This window comes from Cydia strobilella, chromosome 17 (genome assembly GCF_947568885.1).
Source record: "Cydia strobilella chromosome 17, ilCydStro3.1, whole genome shotgun sequence".
In the NCBI taxonomy this organism is placed as follows: Eukaryota; Metazoa; Arthropoda; class Insecta; order Lepidoptera; family Tortricidae; genus Cydia; species Cydia strobilella.
Window position 1 is genome coordinate 14,557,887 of NC_086057.1, and position 18,894 is coordinate 14,576,780.

At 37.3% G+C, this 18,894-nt stretch overlaps 1 protein-coding gene and 1 long non-coding RNA gene across 4 annotated transcripts in view; one reads left to right on the top strand and one right to left on the bottom strand.

Annotated features, from left to right (window-relative positions):
* The window catches only part of LOC134748928 (uncharacterized), a 448,425-nt gene that overhangs the window by 275,165 nt on the left and 154,366 nt on the right, over positions 1-18,894 (top strand). The window lies entirely within an intron of this gene.
* On the bottom strand, positions 72-16,960 carry LOC134748917 (tropomyosin-1). 3 transcript variants are annotated; one of them, XR_010128443.1, is made up of 9 exons: positions 16,802-16,960; positions 7,883-8,046; positions 7,261-7,415; positions 6,671-6,775; positions 5,887-6,004; positions 4,527-4,628; positions 3,550-3,727; positions 701-1,431; positions 72-363 (listed from the first exon to the last, which is right to left on the bottom strand). XR_010128443.1 is itself a non-coding variant. In XM_063683789.1 (8 exons), the coding sequence occupies exons 2-8, from the start codon at positions 7,994-7,996 to the stop codon at positions 281-283; spliced, it is 855 nt and encodes a 284-aa protein (XP_063539859.1). In that variant the 5' UTR covers positions 7,997-8,046; positions 16,802-16,960; the 3' UTR covers positions 72-280. The 3 variants fall into 3 exon arrangements, 2 of the variants coding, with proteins under 2 accessions (XP_063539859.1, XP_063539860.1); XM_063683789.1 differs by lacking the exon at positions 701-1,431; XM_063683790.1 differs by lacking the exons at positions 72-363; positions 701-1,431 and adding an exon at positions 1,813-1,958.

Below are 18,894 nucleotides of genomic sequence, written 5' to 3' on the forward strand. Positions count from 1 at the left end.
ATAGGTACTAGGTACTTAATTATTACTGGTCCTCGTTAAGAAATGGATTAAACTAAAATAAGAAGTCAAAAGATGTTATAAATTAATTTTATTGAAAATCGTAAATAAATTTACATAAAATAATAAATATTATTACATCACGATAGTCGATGTCCATTTCTGCAGGCAGCAGTATGAATTGTTACATAGACAAACGCAAGAGTCTCTCTCTGTCGCACAAGTGTGATAGAAAGAAATGGCTCGTGGGTTTGTATTGGAGTGCGCGGGAGCTTATTTTTTTTTAATATCCGGCCAGCTCGGCGAAGGTGGAGTCCATCTCGTCAGCCAGGGACTTGTATCTGTCCTTGTTGATGCCCAGCTCGTCTGTTGAACGGACATTTTTTTATTAGAATTTAAAAAAAACTTGGCTGCTCTACGTTGGTGCTCTATCGTCTAAATAGATGGTGAAATTAGTTCATGAAAAGCGAATTGAAAGTTATAGCATTTTAATATGAAATATTAATTGTGAAATCCGAAAATTACTAGAATTATTATGTTACTAATTTAATTTAATTTGCAGCGCAAGCGTCGGCTTTATTTACTACACTATTTTTAAAATTCTACTTTAGAATAATTGTGGCGAATAGAAAAGTTCAAACAGATGTCCGAACTTGTCTATTTGCCCTAACTAGTCTAGAATTTAATTAAGAACAACCAGTACCTTGAAAGCATTGTCCGCCGGTAGCAGCAAAGCGTAAGACATGTTAGTCACAACACGAAAAGCGGGGCCTTAAAACTATGCGATCTATACAGGATTGTCTGAACGTCCTAGCATGCTCGGAATTAGAACTTTATTTCCATGCATTAAAACACCTTTTGCATCCATTTTGCAAAAACCACCGTCGTCATTTAGAACCCTTGTGACAAGGATTTGCAAGCTTTACCTAAATACCTTGTCACAAGTTGCCCCAAAAGACAGTTTTATTTTCTGTTTAAAAGCTAAACTACTTGACAAAATTCTGCAGACGTTCAGGAGTAAGAGAACACGTTTTTACACTTTACGTTAATACAGTTTTAAATATGAAAACAGTATTAGGTACAATGATTGCCAATTCAATTTTAGTCCTTTACCGAGGAACAATAAATGCGCTCGTTATAAAAATGTGTTCTGGCTCAAATATCAACAATCCTCTAAAGAACAGGGGGATTAGTGAGAAAGAAAATTAAAACGGAAATGGCTGCGCTGATTCTCTCATCAGCTACACGTAATCACGCGTAGGCGAGAAGTCTAAACTCCTCGAAGGGCATACAAATGGACTCTACGGATAATTTGTGTTGGACGGTGTTGTCTTAAACTAAGCTAGGGCGGTTAGTATCCTGTGAGTTCAGCGAATGTTCCGTCCAAGTCATCGCATATCGCCTTGTATTTCTCCTTCTCTTTCCACAATGAGTCTGGAAAATGGTGTTATGTGATAATAATAGTTCCTTTTGCAGCGAGTCAGGATCGAAGTAAACTTGATGGAAAATAAAAATTATTAAGACAATTTTTGGCCTCTGAAGTTCAGCGCGTCGAGAATCTTTTTAAAATAGAGTTAGTGTGAAAAAAGTAAAGCATTAATAGTAAAATAGAAGACGGCACCCATTCTCCTATCCTACATAGCAAGGAAGAATTCTCATGGTGCTCCTACACTGGCAGTTATATAACACTATATTACATTCTGTGACAGGATCTACATAATAGAACACTATCAATACTATCATATTGTGCCTGTTACACTATGTTATATGACGTTATATAACTGCCAGTTTGGGAGCACCAACAAGAGGTAATAGGCTTAAAGCTATGGGCTACGGAAAGCGCGTTGGACGGTTTGTCTTCAACTAAGCTTTAAGCGGTTAGTATCCTGTAAGTTCGGCGAATGTGCCGTCGAGGTCATCGCAAATGGCCTTGTATTTCTCCTTCTCGTTGAATAACAAGTCTGGAAAATGGTGTTAAGTGACAATAATAGACCAATAAAACTAAAATCACGCGAGTAGATTCAAGTATAAAGTAAGAACAGTTCTGTTATCAAATAATCATTTAAACTCGCCGTGATTTTAAGTTTTAATGGTGAATTTTGAAAACACATCTTAGTTCTTATTGATGCCAATAAAAAATCAGCAAAAGCGCTTTATAGTCTACTTCTGTTATAAGTAGAATAGCATTAGGTAGGTATCAAGTTTGTTTAGTTATCATATATCAATCAGTACTCCATAATATTTTAATGCATTGTTGTGAAGAACCTAGTTTTAAAGTTGATTAAAAAGCTTCAATAGAGAAGTTATAAAGTTCTCCTTAATTGTTAGATCCAGCGTTAATTAAGTTTGAAGAGCGCGCTTCGTATTACAATTTGTGATGAAAATTCAAGTCATTAGTAAACAATTAAAGTCTGGGTACAGATATCATTTTTAATCCGCTGAAAAATGCTTCAAAAGTAAAATTATAGAATCAAACCATGAAAAGTCTGCAGAGATTTTGACAGCACACGGAATGCAGGGGGGCTAAGATGGACGGCTGTCTATCATTTGTCACCATACTTGTCATGCTCTAACAAGTGACGCATGATATGACAAGTGACAAAAAGGCGACCATGATACCGCTGCTGGTGTCATTTTAAACGCCAAACTTCTATGAAATTATGACGTGTAAATAACACTGGCTGTGTGCTGTCAAAATCTCTGCACTTTTCTTGGTCTAACTCTAGAAATCTGTGTCATGAAATTCATGAGCATATGTGACATCTCAAAGTCCTCAGCCTAATCCTGTCCAGCAAGCGCCTATTTCACCATCATGGCAATTGCCACCTGAGGCCTTCCCGCGAAAAACGGAAACCGAAATTTCGTTGCCAGCCTCTCTATCGCTCTTGCATACTTAAAAGACATAGAGAGGCAGATAAAGAAATTTTGCGGTAGCCTCTGTCTGACACTGACATTTTCCGGTACATTTCTTGGTCTGTAAGTAAAGACGCTACAAAGCATCAATATTCACTTGTTGGACCAGCTATGAACGGTGAATGTCAATGTCAGCCGGGCTAGCACAGGAGTGGCGCGACAGTATCTTGTCCGCGAGATAACCTACCCGTCCCTCTTTAATTAATACAGTTAGAAAAATGCGGGTAGTCTATCTCGCGGGCGAGATGCTGTCGCGCCCCTCCTGTGCTAGGCCTACTGGCAACAATTATCAACGTGATAAAATAGGGGCATGGGGGCCTAGCCAAAATGACAATCTTTGATAGAAAACGCCATTCTTAACACAAATAATGTATGATAACACGTGACTTTTCGTAGCATCATCGATCGTGTTATCCCAAAACATTTTTTTTCTATTATAGTCTGGCAAACACAACTTGTCAGTCACTAAGAACCAGGAAAATTATACTCATCCCTTTCTTTTAGGTGTTATTACTAGCGTAAGACAAAGACAGTATGATTCTCTCTGTCTGTGTTCGTTGATGTACGCTTGCCATCTTGGCCAGGCCTCCTGGACAAATGAAAAAAAAAAAACAAAGACCATAGACAATGTGATCGTACCTTCGAGCCTGTCGACCTCCTTCTGCAGTTTCTTAACGGTCTTCTCGGCGTACTCAGCGCGGGCCTCGGCCTCCTTCAGCTTGGTCGTGAGGGTCTTGAGCTGCTTCTTGAACTCCTCCACGCGCTGGTTGGCCTTCTCTTCGGATACCTCCAGGGACTTCAGGGAGTTACCTACGACCTGAAAAGGAAAAAATTGATAAAAAAAAGTTTTATAATACGTCGGTGACAAACAAGCAGTCTCCGTAGCCTATGGACGCCTGCAACTCCAGAGATGCCCGTGCCCGTTGCCGACCCTAAAACTCCGCGCCCTCGTTGAGCTCTGGCAAAGTGGATTTTTCACCGATTTTAAATATTATGAGCTTCATTTTCATTTTTCATTTATTTTATTCTTAAACAATACAATCATTGTGTCAGAAATCATATTAAATACAATTTATCGATAATAATATAATAAACCATTTAAACTAATACTAAATAAATAACAATTATAAATACCTTAAATTAGCGACTTATCAAATAATTCCCCAATACTAAGAAGCATCTAGTCAATAAGAACGAGTTCAACTTACGCTTAAATAAAAACAAATCCGTAATGTCTTTCAGGTCAGTAGGGAGCTTATTAAATAGCGACTGCCTGATATCTTGCGCAATGTTTAGCTACCTGAAGTTTTGGAAAGAACGTCAAACTTCTATGAAATCTGTGCTGTAGGGTAGGGTAGGAAACAGTGGCTCGGAAAAAAATAGCCGGGTACAGAGGCTTACTCAACCTAATTCCAACACGATAGAGGCGATATTGGGGCAACTGAGCCACTGTTCGAGCTAAGCCACTGTTTCCTACCCTACCCTATTTATAAAACACAAAAAAATCGTTCCCGAAAAAATGCAAGGAGAATAAAAATTTGGTCTTGATCCTTACTATACACAGACAAGAGGTTAAACCCAGGTTAAAGTGATTCCAAACTAAATCACCAAGTTACCTTCAACTCCTCCTCAAGCTCGCCGATCTTGGAGTCTCCGGACTTGACGCGGTCCTCGGCGACCTCCAGCTCGTCTTCAACGAAGGCCAGCTTGCGGGACACCTGGACATCACATTAGCTTATTTAGTACCAATGTTTGCATAATCTTAACACCTATCTACATATACATGTAAACTTCCTGTCCGCGCGCGAATTCCGTGCACGGCTGAGGAATGTTAGGAATGTTGGGCGTCATGACAGAGTGATGGTGACTGGTGTCATTTTGTAATGCACGGAATTGGCGCGCGGACAGTAGACACTACTGGTGACTGAAGACGGTACAGCGAAGAATGCGCGCAGGGGCAAAATTGTATACATTTTCTATTTATAATTTTTTTTAATTTATACGTTTTTAGTTCGTTTCGACTTTGATTGAAATTTGGTAATTTATCGTATTTACGTCCAACATTAATTGTTATCTTGACAAAAAAAAATAAAGACACCGTGATACCGGAACATAAACAAAAATAGATAAAATTATGTTGACCTATTAGAGCGTTTTCACATTGTCTGATCCGACATCGGTTGTCGGATGATGAGCTGCTAGAGAATGTCCTATGGCCCAAGTCTAAAAACGCTCTTAGATATCGAATTGAACAGGAAATAAAAACATTTAAATTGTAGTTTTATTTGATTAACTTTCTAATAGCTTTTGTAAATCTGTGGCAGTAAAAAGCTGAAGTACAGCAACTTCAGCTCCTTAATTGCGTCCTTTGACGCCGTTTCACGGTCGCTAGTGAATTATATTTAAATGGACATTTATTGCCCCTGTTACTTACATTTATTGCTCCTTTTACTTTTATATGTACTTTCCTTAACTTATAATATAAATGCTATAAATGTTGAAAAGTAGGTCAGGCTACAATGTAACTATTTAGAGTATAACATTCACTATGAAATCTACATGTTTATACACATATTTAGGTACACTAAAGAATAAAATTAATAGCTAGGTACAATAAAATAAGAATTGAAGATAGCGAAGTTGAAAGGAATGTTTAAAAAGTAGGAGAACTTTCCGACGGCATCAGTATCATGCGCCACTTGAAAAGACGAGCCTTGAGAAGTTGTAACTGTCACATTGTCTACTCCCTTTCCTCTCAACAAAAAATATGAAAAACTGTGTTGGAAGGTGAAATGACAGTCGCAAAAGTCCCTAACCCGTTCATCGGTCCGGAAATACCGCGGGCGACAGTTAATTCCAATTTAGCTGTGCCAGACAGGACGTTTCTGGAGAAACGTACAGTTAAGGACTGCCAACCATCTAAGTAAATCGATCGATTTGTGTAACATTATCTAATAATATAAAAAAGGAATGTACCTCGTCGGACTTGCCGTCGGCGTCCTCAGCGAGCAGACGGGCCTCCTTGAGCTGGTTGGTGAGCTGGTCCATGCGCTCCTCGTCTTGCGACGCCCTGTTCTCCAGCACCTTGCACATACTGGAACAACAACACCCCGTAAGTATACCTAAGTTAAATAAAGTCCATCTACGCTGTCAAGAACTTTTTAGTTGGCGTTATGGTTTCGAGTCTTTTCTATGGACATCATAAAATAAACTGACATTAAAGCCTAAGTTACATAATCCTTAAAGGCATGTTAAAATCATCTACTTCTTAAAAAGGTAAATGCATGGTAAATATGATGAAATTGTTAGAAAAGTGTAGGTATCCAAATATTCCAAATCATTAACTTCTGTAATGTCCACAGAAAAGACGCCGACTTTCGTGAACGTTTTGACAGCTATGTCAACTTGTCCAGCGATACGCCACGCCATGCCGTACATGCCAGTCCATAAGGGGGTGAAAAAAGTGATAATTTTTTTTAACAACTTCTACACAGACGAAGACGCTATACACTAACCCCCCTTATTCATAAACGTCTACTAAAGTTGAGAAGCCGCTACTAATCGTTTGTCCCTTTCCATCATACCAATACGTCGGAAAGGGACGAACGATTATTAGCGGCTTCTCAACTTTAGTAGACGTTTATGAATGAGGGGGTAAGTGACCAGTCAGGTCGTAAAATCATCGGAATCATGATTTCTCTTTTGCACTTGCACGGCCTTATGGAGCAGGATTTAACTGTTAAATTAGTTTGGTACTGACCGGTTGTTCTCGTCAGCGGACTGCTGGGCCTCGAGCAGCTTCTGCTGGGCAGTGCCGGACCTTTCCTCGGACTTCTCAAGGTCCTCCTCAATCTGCTGAACCTTCCTGTGTAAAGAACAACACATTAGTACAAATCGCGTTATTTTAGACGTTTTAGGTGCTAGATCCTATGGTCAGAAGGTATAGAAATTCTACATGGGCAACAAAAACTCATAATTTCTTAAATTAAAGTGAGTACATAGAGCTTGCATAATAGTCGGTGGTAACAGCTATTGAAAACTTATCAAATTGTTTACAACAAAGTGCAAATTTAAACTGGTTTTCCCATGATACCTATAACGTGGAATGAGGCAGACTAACCTCTGGAACCCTATGGTATATAGCCAAAGATTGATTTAAATAACTCCTTACTTTACATCGAGTCATAAGTCAGAGAGGAATCTCTGCTTAAGATGGAATAATTGAATTGCAAGGGAGAGGCACGACGTGATATGTGAGATGATAGAATCGCAATCCTATAGGTAAGTGCTGGATACAAAAGTACCTATACGGACGTAATAAGTAATAAGTACTAAGTAATAAGTACGGACCTGTTGAGGGAGGCGACCTCAGCCTCGGTGGTGGTGAGGGTCTTCTCCTTCTCCTCGAGGGTCTTGGTGGCGGTCTCGAGCTGGTTCTTGCTCTGGGTGAGGACCTCCTCCACCTGCGACAGCTTCTTCTGAAGCTCACGGACTTCCTCATTCACCTACGGAAAGAAGACATTTTGGATAAGACAGCGTCTGGAAAGACATCTCTGTTTTAAACCATCGATACGATTTCTGACGTAGAGCTGACAGAAGGGATCACGGGAGGTATCCTGTCTCTTATAAAGGCAAGTAAAATGGAATATAATAGGCTTATGTTGCTCCGGCTTTTAGATTTAATGTTTAAAGCCCTCAAAAGGCTTTCAAATAAACAGCCTTAACCTTTCATCTGTCGGAGACCCGAATCGGGCATCAGTTTTTGCGGCAATTTTAAATTCAAAATTTGAACTTCAAGGTCACTATTTAAATAGCACATCTTTGACAAGCCACAGATGAAAGGTTATGGTCTATAGGATTAATATAAAAAAAATAGTTGACGAAATATTTAATATCTAACACGCAAGAAAAGCTTAGCTCAAATGTAAGTATGAGTTGATAGTATAAGATCAGCTTCTCCAACGAGCCTTACCTTCTCGGCGCGGAGGTTGGCATCCCTGGCCTGCTGCTCGCAGGTGTCCGCCTTGTCCATGGCGTTGTCCTTCTCCAGCTTCATCGCCTGCATCTTCTTCTTGATCGCGTCCATGGTGGCGGCTTTGTGTGTTTGCTTTTTCTACAGAAAATACGCCAATGGGCCTGGAATATGAAAAATTATGTATTATTTATAAAGTCATAATCAGGATATCAGGGGTCTATGTGGGGTCTAATCTATTAGGTAGTGGCATGAAGTATTTGATAGTAGACTCGTAAAATCGATGCGTCTGCTCCCGTGACACCTTTTGTAGTAGATTTGTCAAACATCTTGTATTGGTAATATAAAATCTAATTACCGATATTCAAGGCTGTCGGTATGTCACTAAATATTTCACAATTTTGGCACGATACCTAGTTGTTTTGCAATATCCGAGCTAATATGTTTGATAAATACCTTCCTATTTGTAACTAATTAATTTTCTTTGCCAAATTCCTGTAGGTAATAAATGAAATATATATTTACTGTTAATTTGTCGTGATTTAATTACATTCAAGTTCCAAGAGCAACTTCAATTTAAATTGTTCCTACGATTTTACATATTTTTGTAACTTAGGGGCCCACTGATTATCAGGCCGCCGGACGATATCAGCCTGTCAGTTAGAACAAAATTTTGACAGTTCCGAACAACTGACAGGCCGATATCGTCCGGCGGACTGGTAATCAGTGGGCCCCTTTACAATTTTTGGTTTTGTCCATATGAATCATTTTTGGCTAATTTACACAAGATTTTATTTATGTAGACTTTCCCGAGTTTTTACACAGTATTTAGGTGCTATTGAAAAAAATGTAGCATTGTTTTATTAATATATTGTGGAAGCATTTATTATTAAATAGGGTTTTAGCAGATGTGTGACCAATTACATCATATTTTAATTTCACATACAGAGCTGTAATTGGAATATTATATCATGCCATTGAACTATTATTACTAACGTAGAACCGGTACAGAGAACCAGTATTTTGCGTCATGAGTTGCTGCCGTTTTGGCATCAAACCATAGAAGCGGAGCGTGAATCTCGCGACCTAAACGCGTAAGCGCCATGAATTCAGGTTGTGATTACGACTATTTCATTGTTTGGTATGTTGTCTATATGGTAATAACAACTCGAATAGTACATTGAGCAAATGTATTTTTAATAACGTTCAATTGCTACCTAAGTAATAAGTACGGACCTGTTGAGGGAGGCGACCTCAGCCTCGGTGGTGGTGAGGGTCTTCTCCTTCTCCTCGAGGGTCTTGGTGGCGGTTAATTAAGAAAAATTAAAATTAAAAAGTAACATTAAGAAATAAGTATTTCTCTAAGAACAAGAACGAGACGGATCGAATTTGAATAAAGTCTATGTAACTCTATCGCTCTTGCATTATGAAAATAACAGGGACGCAGATAGAAAGCTTTCTTATTTCTATGTTCAGAAACTGAAATCATAATATCTTAGGAACACATTAGTATGCGCCACGGGAGCTGCGTTACATTTTGTGATCTTGTTTTTTTTCTTCAGCGAACTAATTTCATTTGGCTGTTATTTTAGCAGGTAAGCTCTGTCTGCCTCGTAGATTTGCTCTACTTTTTAGATATGCAGGTTCTTTCTTCGTGCCCAGATTTCATAACGTGTCGCTTTCAGTCAGGAGCCTAATATTTAGGTATGCAAGATTCTGGTATTACAATAGATTTTTTAATACAGTTGCTCAAAAAGTTCTACTTTTCGTGGCTGTTTAGCGTGCGGAAAGTTGGTTTTCGCGAACTAGTGCTTTTTACTTTTCCAATTTTTTTTAATTTTTCTTGTTCCAATTCATGACATGACTACTTATTGATGAGTGTTAATATTAGTTTCATTTAAACGTAATCAACATAAAAACCTACTGTTAATGTAAGAATACGAAAAATATGCATATTTCATATTTTATTACTTACCTCTTCATCATTATAAGTAGTAGTAGTGTTCGAATTCTGTTCCTTACTTTGCTTTTCTTATTTTTTCGCAACTGTATTAAAAAACGTCGTTCGATACACGTGTGGAAATGTCATTCATCACTCGTCCCGAGTCTCGGTACTCGTGAAGTAATGACATACTTTCCGCACTAGCATCGAAATGCACTATTGTAGCAGGTATTTTATGTTTCTTAATCAGTCCAATGTTAAGAATTATTAAGCCATATCATTTTGTGTTATTATGTAAAATGCATTAGTTTTAGTAAACGTACTGAAAACCGTTTTTTTTTGTATATTCTTAGTTCATATATATGTCTAATAACTAATGACTACCTATTAAAAAAGAACCAAATAACATCTTATTAGGTAAATTCGGATTGTCCATCTTGTTAGCGATACGATGTCTTTTTCCATAATGTCATTTTAAATAAAGGATTTGATAAACCAAACCCACCAAATTATGTCATGACATGGATAATGGCTATTCCTGCATGGAATTATGCAACTCCTGGCACGGGGCCAATACCAGATGGGTGCATAATAATTAAACGCATTCGGGTTCACTTTATGTACCTAGTTATATCGACTTAACCATGTTTAATTTAAAAAAGTTTGTGTAGTTACAATACGGTTTGATATTTTTGTCATAAGCTCAATATTACATTATTTTAAAGATTTACGTCAGTTCACCGAAAAAAGTTGTTTAAATTATTAGAAACATTATTTGCATACGATTTAAAATGTGCCTAATCGAAAGACACGTTGACAATTACGAGTAAACACTAGACTAGTTTAATCATAACGCTAGCTCAAAATGTTCTCAAATAAATAAATAAATTTAATTTAATTTAATAAATTAATTTAATTTAATTTAATATGTTTAATTTTTTTAATAGGTTCGTTTTTCAATCAATTTTTTTAAATTCAAATTTAACTATTTATTTTAATTCTGTTTTAATTTTAATTTTTTTATTTATTTATTTATTTTCGGAGAACCAACAGCTATTAATTATACAATAGTTATATAAGTAAATAACAAAAAGCCAATTAAACAATGTTGTAATTTTAATTTAATTTCTAAAGTTGATTGTATTTTAATTTTAATATTTTATATTTGATATGTGATATATGGATTCCGAATTGTCCGAAATAAATGTTTTTTTTTATAATTCACGCAAGTTCCTTTGCATTAAAAGCTATATAATACAAACAAATCTCGACGATTGCGAAAACATCTGTCGGCAGGATGACGTGAAGATATTTCTGGACTCCACAGAATATCCGTTTTCTTAATCGCTGAGGCGTCAAGTTTCGGTATTCTACTGTACTTATGTAAGTTTACTTGCTTTGTTTACTTTTGTTTGTGTCTTATAAAAAAAAATATTTCATAATAATTTAAACAGATTGTTTTGAGTGCATCATCTCGCCGTTAAACGCAAGTTTGGCGAACCTAGTATATATAAGTTTAAAGTTTTTGAAGAAAAAAAAACCATTTTATTTATTATTTCTATAGAAATAAGCTAGTATTTTATTTTAACAAGTTATTCCGAATACAAGGCGATACTCGTATATACTCATAACTCATATTTGTTTAAATTTTAATTTATCCCGGTAACGATTCGTGATTTTAAATGACTTTAATGAACCGAAAGTAAAGATGGTACAGTCGTTATCAAAAGTACCGGATCAGAGTACGTGTCGAAAGTATCAACCAATCTCTAGTAACTTAACAAAGAGATGTCTGTATATGTAGAACAATTAGACTGTGAGATATGTACTTCTGAACGTGAGCTGTAGAAATATAATACGAGTATCTTTAATGAGGGCTATCGCGCTCAATTTCGCCGCTAGCGGCGCTAGTGTAGATGGAGGTCTAAAAGTGCCAACTAAACTATATGCAAAATTAAACAGGTTGAAAAAACCGCAAATTTAGACGTTAAAATACCTTTGTGTATATTACAACGTATAGATTTTATAAAAAAAAGGATAGAAGAATTTTGAGATCTGTTTTTCTGGACCACCATCAACAGTGGCGCCAACTGGTGAGCAGAGAAACGCTAGCCCTCATTGGAAAAATATTCCTGGGTGGCAGATACTTTGGCGCGTTGTTTCATCCGCGATCATTATGTAGGCTGTTAAAGAACGTATATTATATGTATATGTAGATTTTACGCTAATTATGGCCAACATTTTTGGTTATTTTTTTATTAATTTTTATTAGGGGACATGGACATCGGACATCTCACACAGACCAACCTAGCCCCAAACTAAGCAAAGCGCTAGGCGACGATATACATACTTATATAGATAAATACATACTTATATACGTAGAAAACACCCATGACTCAGGAACAAATATTTGTGTTCATCACACAAATAAATGCCCTTACCGGGATTCGAACCCAGGACCATCGGCTTCACAGGCAGGGTCACTAGGCCAGACCGGTCGTCATTGTTGATATTAAAATTTTGTTTATTTTAGGTTAAACATAAATATATGTATGATAATTAATTTATTATTTATGTTGGTGTTTGTTTAAAAGTAGAGATGGGCCGAATATTCGGCAAATATTTTTTATGACGTTTGTCTTGTAAAACTGTAAAATGTAAGCTCCTCCGGATTTTTAAAGTAAACAATCCCATGAGGTAACTTTTTCCCGTTGTCATTAATACGTATGTTGAATTTATAGGATTTTTTGATTATTTGGAGTGTTTGTTTATTTATTTATTTATTTTAAACTTTATTGCACAAGAACAAGTACAAAAGGCGGACTTAATGCCTTGAGGCATTCTCTACCAGTCAACCACGTTTGTTTGTGAGTCCCTTGCTTTTTGATCTGTTGGTTGCTCGGGAACTACCTAAGTGGGAAATCGATTCATCTTTAGGCTGCTTATGTAATTAAAGCGTTTTCAAATGGTTTATTACAATGATACAGATGAACCGAATAATTCGCAAACTTCATATTCGGCCCTTCTCTATTTAAAAGTAACAAAATCCTTGGCACTGAACAGCGGCACAGTTATTATTTTTGTCCGTAGATCTGGGCTGCTGATCATCATACATATAAATTAATTATTGAAGATTAAAATAGCCCGTATCAATCAATATGGCTTGCAGACTTGCACCTGTTGTACTGAGACTTCTGTAGGGATATGATGGTCGTTCTTGTCTACGTGACAGCGTGATAAAACCGTATCCGTCACTTTCAACCCTGAGGTGATCAAAAGTGACAGTTATTTTATCACGTGGATAAAACCATCCATAATACGCCTGCTGGCCTACTAGTTTAGTTGTGTTGTTAAATGCCAGATTTAGTGCGACATAAAATAGTAGAAATTCAATAAAATGGAACTAAAAAAATTCCATACTAAATGGTGGCATGTTTTACGTCATAAATACACAGGAAGTGGCGCCCTCATTTATTTTCTACAATATCTTATCGGACTATTTTAAAGTTACTTACTTATTACTTAGTTATTTACAATAATAAATAATAACTTAACAGCATGACGTTTGTGAGAGTAGGAAACGATTCCTCCTTTGATGTTTGCGTAAATGCTGACACCGCCCACACGCACACACCAAAGTAGGGTTGTCACAGCCTTTTACACACCAACAAAACATACCAAACATTTCAAATAAGACACGCTAGCCCTGTAAGTAGTACCGAGCTACTAACAATGGCGATGTATGCAGCTCGGGTGCGCGCGACCCACCCCTCGCACCCCGCACGATTGCTTGGTCGAATGACTGCATTGTTTTATAGACTGTAGTACTAGTAAATACCGGCAGAAAGCGTCCAGATTACATTTGATCTATGTAATCCTAAACGCAAAACATGTAGGGTGACTGTGCATAGCTATTGGCCACTTCATAGTAATTGGCCATTTAACAAAACAAAAAGACTTCTAATGCCTTGTTTCTTTCTGATATGTTAAGAGTGGCTAATAACTTTAGCAGTCACCCTACGTTTTATCACCTAATTATATACGGGGCTAAAAAATACATAGGTAAAAAAAACGATATAGGTATCTGACAGTTGGCGCACTGTGTTTGTGTAAGTATGAATTTTTTTCAAGATTCTTTTATTGAATTTAAATTTACAAGTGTATAAGGGCGTGATTCCATTACTTTTAACAGATTGTGACATCGTAAATATGTTGACATATCCGTCATACAAAACTTTGCATTTTTAATTGCAATATCTGAAATTTTCGCTCTTGATATCGCAGTTTATTCTTAAAAGTTACCTCATTGACGTCATTCCACAATCTGTTCCAATTGATTCTGTTTTGATTAATGTGTTGTTGATGCTCTCCGGTTTTTTGAATTCCAAAGCTACGTAAACTATTAACTACATCCTCGCTAATTCTATCTGGCAGACGCCCAACGTGTGGGCAGAAAGCCGTGGTCCATCTATCGTTAAAACCCACGTCAGATCTAATACCATTGTCTGTGTAATGTGACGAAAACCTATTTCAAATAGCCCACCTATAACAGCCGTAGCGGCCAAGAAAAACTCCTTCAAATGATGTTCCTTCGCCTTGCGCTGAGAGTCCGTAGCAAGCTCAACCGAATTTCATCATCCCGTACAAACGGAGTTACGTTCTCATTTAAAAACTAAGTGTTGGATTGTAATGAAACTTTGCACATACAATGACATGACGTATACCTATAATTAATTTATATAGCTCCAGCTTATAAAACAAACGAAATATAGCAAAAACTAGTTTTGTATGAAAAACTTAAATTAGCTGTATTTTCTTTACTATGGTATCTGAAGCTACATGAACTAATTACAGGCATAGATATTCCTTATCCTATTGTAAGTACAAAGTTTCATAGCAATCTAGCTACGCGTTTTAAAATGAGAGGGTAGGTAACTACGTTTGTATGGAGAACCGAGCTTGCTGCGGACTCGAAAGTCAAACCGGGTTTTTAATAGATCTACCTTACTGAATAAGTGAATACTCATTTATATTTTAACTATCTAGCAAGTAGCAACTATAGTTTATCAAATGACTGTCTTATTTCAAACATATCAGACAGAGAGAATCATACTATCTTTGTCTTACACTAGTACTAGCACCCAAAAGAAAAGGATGAGTATAGTTTTTTTTGTTCTTATTTACTGACAATTTGGTTTGACCAACTATAACTAGAGTTTATGATAAAAACACACAATGTTGTTATGTTGTCGAATTCATCTAAAATTAATTGAGGGAGTTAACTGGAACTAGAATGAAGATATGTGAAATAAAAATCTGTCAGTAACTTTACTTCAACAGCTCACTTAGCTACGGGTATATAGCTATTATAAATAGCAAAAATGTAAGGCATCCTTGTCATTTCAAATGATAGAAGATGGTCACTCAGGTCACCGAACTTTATTAACTTCTACCAAAGATAGATATAACTCCGTAATAGATGGATACAGTCTAAGGAAAAAACGTGCCTCGAAAATCAAGAAAATTTGATTCTCGTTCAGAGGGCACTACTAGCTTTGGCCTACCGTCGTATAGATGGCGTTGACGGTTTCGTTTGTTATTTAACAATTTTAACGCATATCAGTGAAAGAACATGGGTCAAAATCATAAAAATAATTAATGCAAATAAAAAAAATCATTTATCCATATTTAAATACATTATATCGTATTTTTAATGTTTTAAATGATAGAAGATGGTCACTCAGGTCACCGAACTTTATTAACTTCTACTAAGTACCTAGTTATCGCGATTAAGCTGCGGTTGAAAAACATATTAAAGCGAACAGTCTAAATAATATACTTATTATATGTATTTGTGCGTGCGTGTGCGTGTCGCACAAATATACTTATTATATACATTTGATGTCGACGCACTTAGAAGGAACGCATGTTAGAAATTAAATGTCTAATAAGCCATGTTTTGAACCAAAGAATCACGATTTACGCTTATTGTTTAAATAAGACGAAACTTTATCGTGTAAACTTACTCTTAAACCGAGTTGGTAAATAATAAATAAGAAAGGATCTATCGAAAGCTAAATTTTTAATTCTTATATGCACAGATTATACCTATGTTCAATATGGTTCAGTCTTATTCATGTTTCCGCCAGTTTAAAAACTTCTACAAGGTATTTATATCCTACTATTACCTATTATTTTTATTTTTTTCTGAAATCTAAACCACTTGTATCAAAGTATCTCCGGCCCAAATATTTCAGAAGCGGCCTCAGATCCCGTTTGATCCGGTGCCAACATTCCCCACTGTCACTTACAGCTGTTAACTACCATATCGCTTCTACGTGATACTTTCCACTAAAAAGGTCATGTCGATTATAAGCTCAAACCCTAGTTTATGGTAAAGTTGCATTATATCGTTTTGAAGCGTGTTTCACAGTGTGAATGTGTGCGAATTCGAGTAAAATTATGTTAACTCTGTGTGAGCCAAGAGTTTAAATAGATCATTAAAAAACGGAAACATTCGACATGTAAAGCTCCAGTGACATTCCAGAGCGCCCTAATTACTTGATATATGGGCCATGTCTAATTCTAAATAAAAATTGAGGCGTTTCCTAAATAAACGTCCGTGCGCATGCCACAAATAGGTCGAAACGAAGGCGGGCGCGTGGGCGGGACGAGGTATTTTCAGCGAGGCCGCGCCGCCGCTGAAACCCGAGTCACTGTAGCGCGGGCGCACCATAAGAAGCATCGCGTTCACTTTCACACCGTGACGTCACTTAACCCAAAAAAGAACACAATCCAGAGTTAGGATACTCCACACTGCACAGGCACAAAATCCACTTCCTGGTCACAACGTGGTTGGCTGCAGGGCCGGATTAAGCCAAGTACTAGTCCTGAAGTAGGGTCGCGGACAGCGAGGGCCCCTAGGCAGGACACTACCTCAATCCGGCCCCGGTGGAGTACCCGCGCTCCTCACTCACCTCACGAGCGGGCTGTTCACACGGCGGAGCGACACGCACTGCGTGAGCGCCGCACACCGAGCGCCCGCCCTGCTATTTTCGGTGCCAAAAATCCAGGATCCGATAGCGAGACTCTGCTGCCCGTCACGCTCTCGCGCGCCTTTTCAGCTATTAAACTATTCCAATTCAAAGGGTATAACGATGATGCATCGAGGTTCGGGTCGATAGATCGATGCACTGCTCGCAGTCAATGCCGGCTAAATCTGTCGTGATTTGTCAACGGTCTCGCTTGCTCGCACGCTTGCAAATTTTCTCCATTTTGCTGTATCGCCTGGACTATATTTAGCCGGTATCGAACGCTATGGGATTATGCTTTCATCGCGGTAACATAATCTATGACGGTATCTGTAAATAAAGTTTGTTTGTATTCGTTGCGTTAAACTTAAAAGCTGAACGAGTTTACCGGCGTTACTTGTTTATCGTAGTCCTTAACTGGTTAAAACGATCTCAAAGTTAACCCTTAAATGCATGATTTTTTGTATAACTTTTTAATAAATTGAAATAGATGTGTCATGCTGTATAAAAGTAATAAATGTGATTTTGGATAGCTGCATATTGAGCCACGGACCATCAAATATGCGATGCATATATACATCATTATGCATTTAAGGGTTAAACAAACATAATAAACGTAATTCTTACCTGCATTATAAGAACTCGCCTACTTACTAGTTTTAGGTAAATAAACGATAAAAAGTAATTTCTGTTCAAATATTAGGTATGCTAAGAATTAACTTGGCTATATGAACCTATATAATCTACACGTATTTCATCAGACAACATCGAAATGACTTCAATATGTTACATACCAGAAACATAATTTACCTCTAATCACGACACTGTATGGTCGGTTCCCCAACTCAAGTAACCAAGTTGCCATACTAATAGTATAGAAAAGTGGATACTTATGTTAGGGAACCGACTGTTTTTGAATGTTTTTTTTTCCTTAATTAAATATGTACAGCAATCATTTTTCACTATTTCTAATTAATACTAAATTATAATTAGAACCAGCGTTTAAAGACTGTGCAGTAACAGCCCAAAAAGACCGGTGTCTGTGTGTTTTGAACCCCATAATAGGATTAAAGATAATTACGCGTTGATGAATCATACATAGGTAGACATTAAATTCAACATTTACTCTCCTGTACCCGAAAGTTGGGGATCGTAGCCTAATTTTTAGTTCTGACTTCGTCCAAAGCCGGTCACGACACTCACAACATAGTTATCTGGTGTACCTATCAAAATTGTAGGCATTTTAATCTTCATAGCTTTTGGGAACATAAAAATTTAATAAAAACACTAAAAATCGCATACGCTAATCGCGAATCGGATCGGGTGCCGGGCTAGCACATTTGGCGCGAGAGTATCTCGCCGCGACATAAGACTACCCGTCCCTCTTTAATTCATACAGGTAGTAAAAGACGGGTAGTCTATCTCGCGGCGAGATACTGTCGCGCCAATCATGTGCTCGGCCTACTGGTATGCCCTGAGACGCTGGGCAGTCTGCGACTGGCAGTGTTTTGGCAAGCGCAGGTTGGGACGTTCAGCCAGACCCAGAATTCGTATGTTGATTGAACGTGTATCGATATACTATTGGTACTTGTAGGTACTAAAAACAACTCTTCAGTTGTATGTTTTGTTTGAGTTGATAGTGTTACTACTATCTAGTAACATGTACAATTATTATTTTTCTAGACTAGCAGTAAGTTAATGCTATTTACTTGCGAAAATCCATCTGTACTTGTGCTTTTCCAAAAGAACATCATTCATCAGGAATCATAGGTCAAAGCAATAGTTATTTGTGCAACAAGAGAGGAAAGTTGGTTTTTCTTGCCAGTGTTTATTTTGAGTCCCGAGAAAGTGAAAGATTCTACAATTGCGTTAGAATGTTGAGCGTAGCGAGGGACTCAAAAACACGATGTAAAATAACTTTGCTCTGGTGTTGCACATACAATTTTTCACCTCAGTAGTGAGAACATATTAAAGGTTAAAATGTATTTCGAATTATACAGAGAAACAAAAAAAATTGTAATAGAAGTATGAAGTGGCAG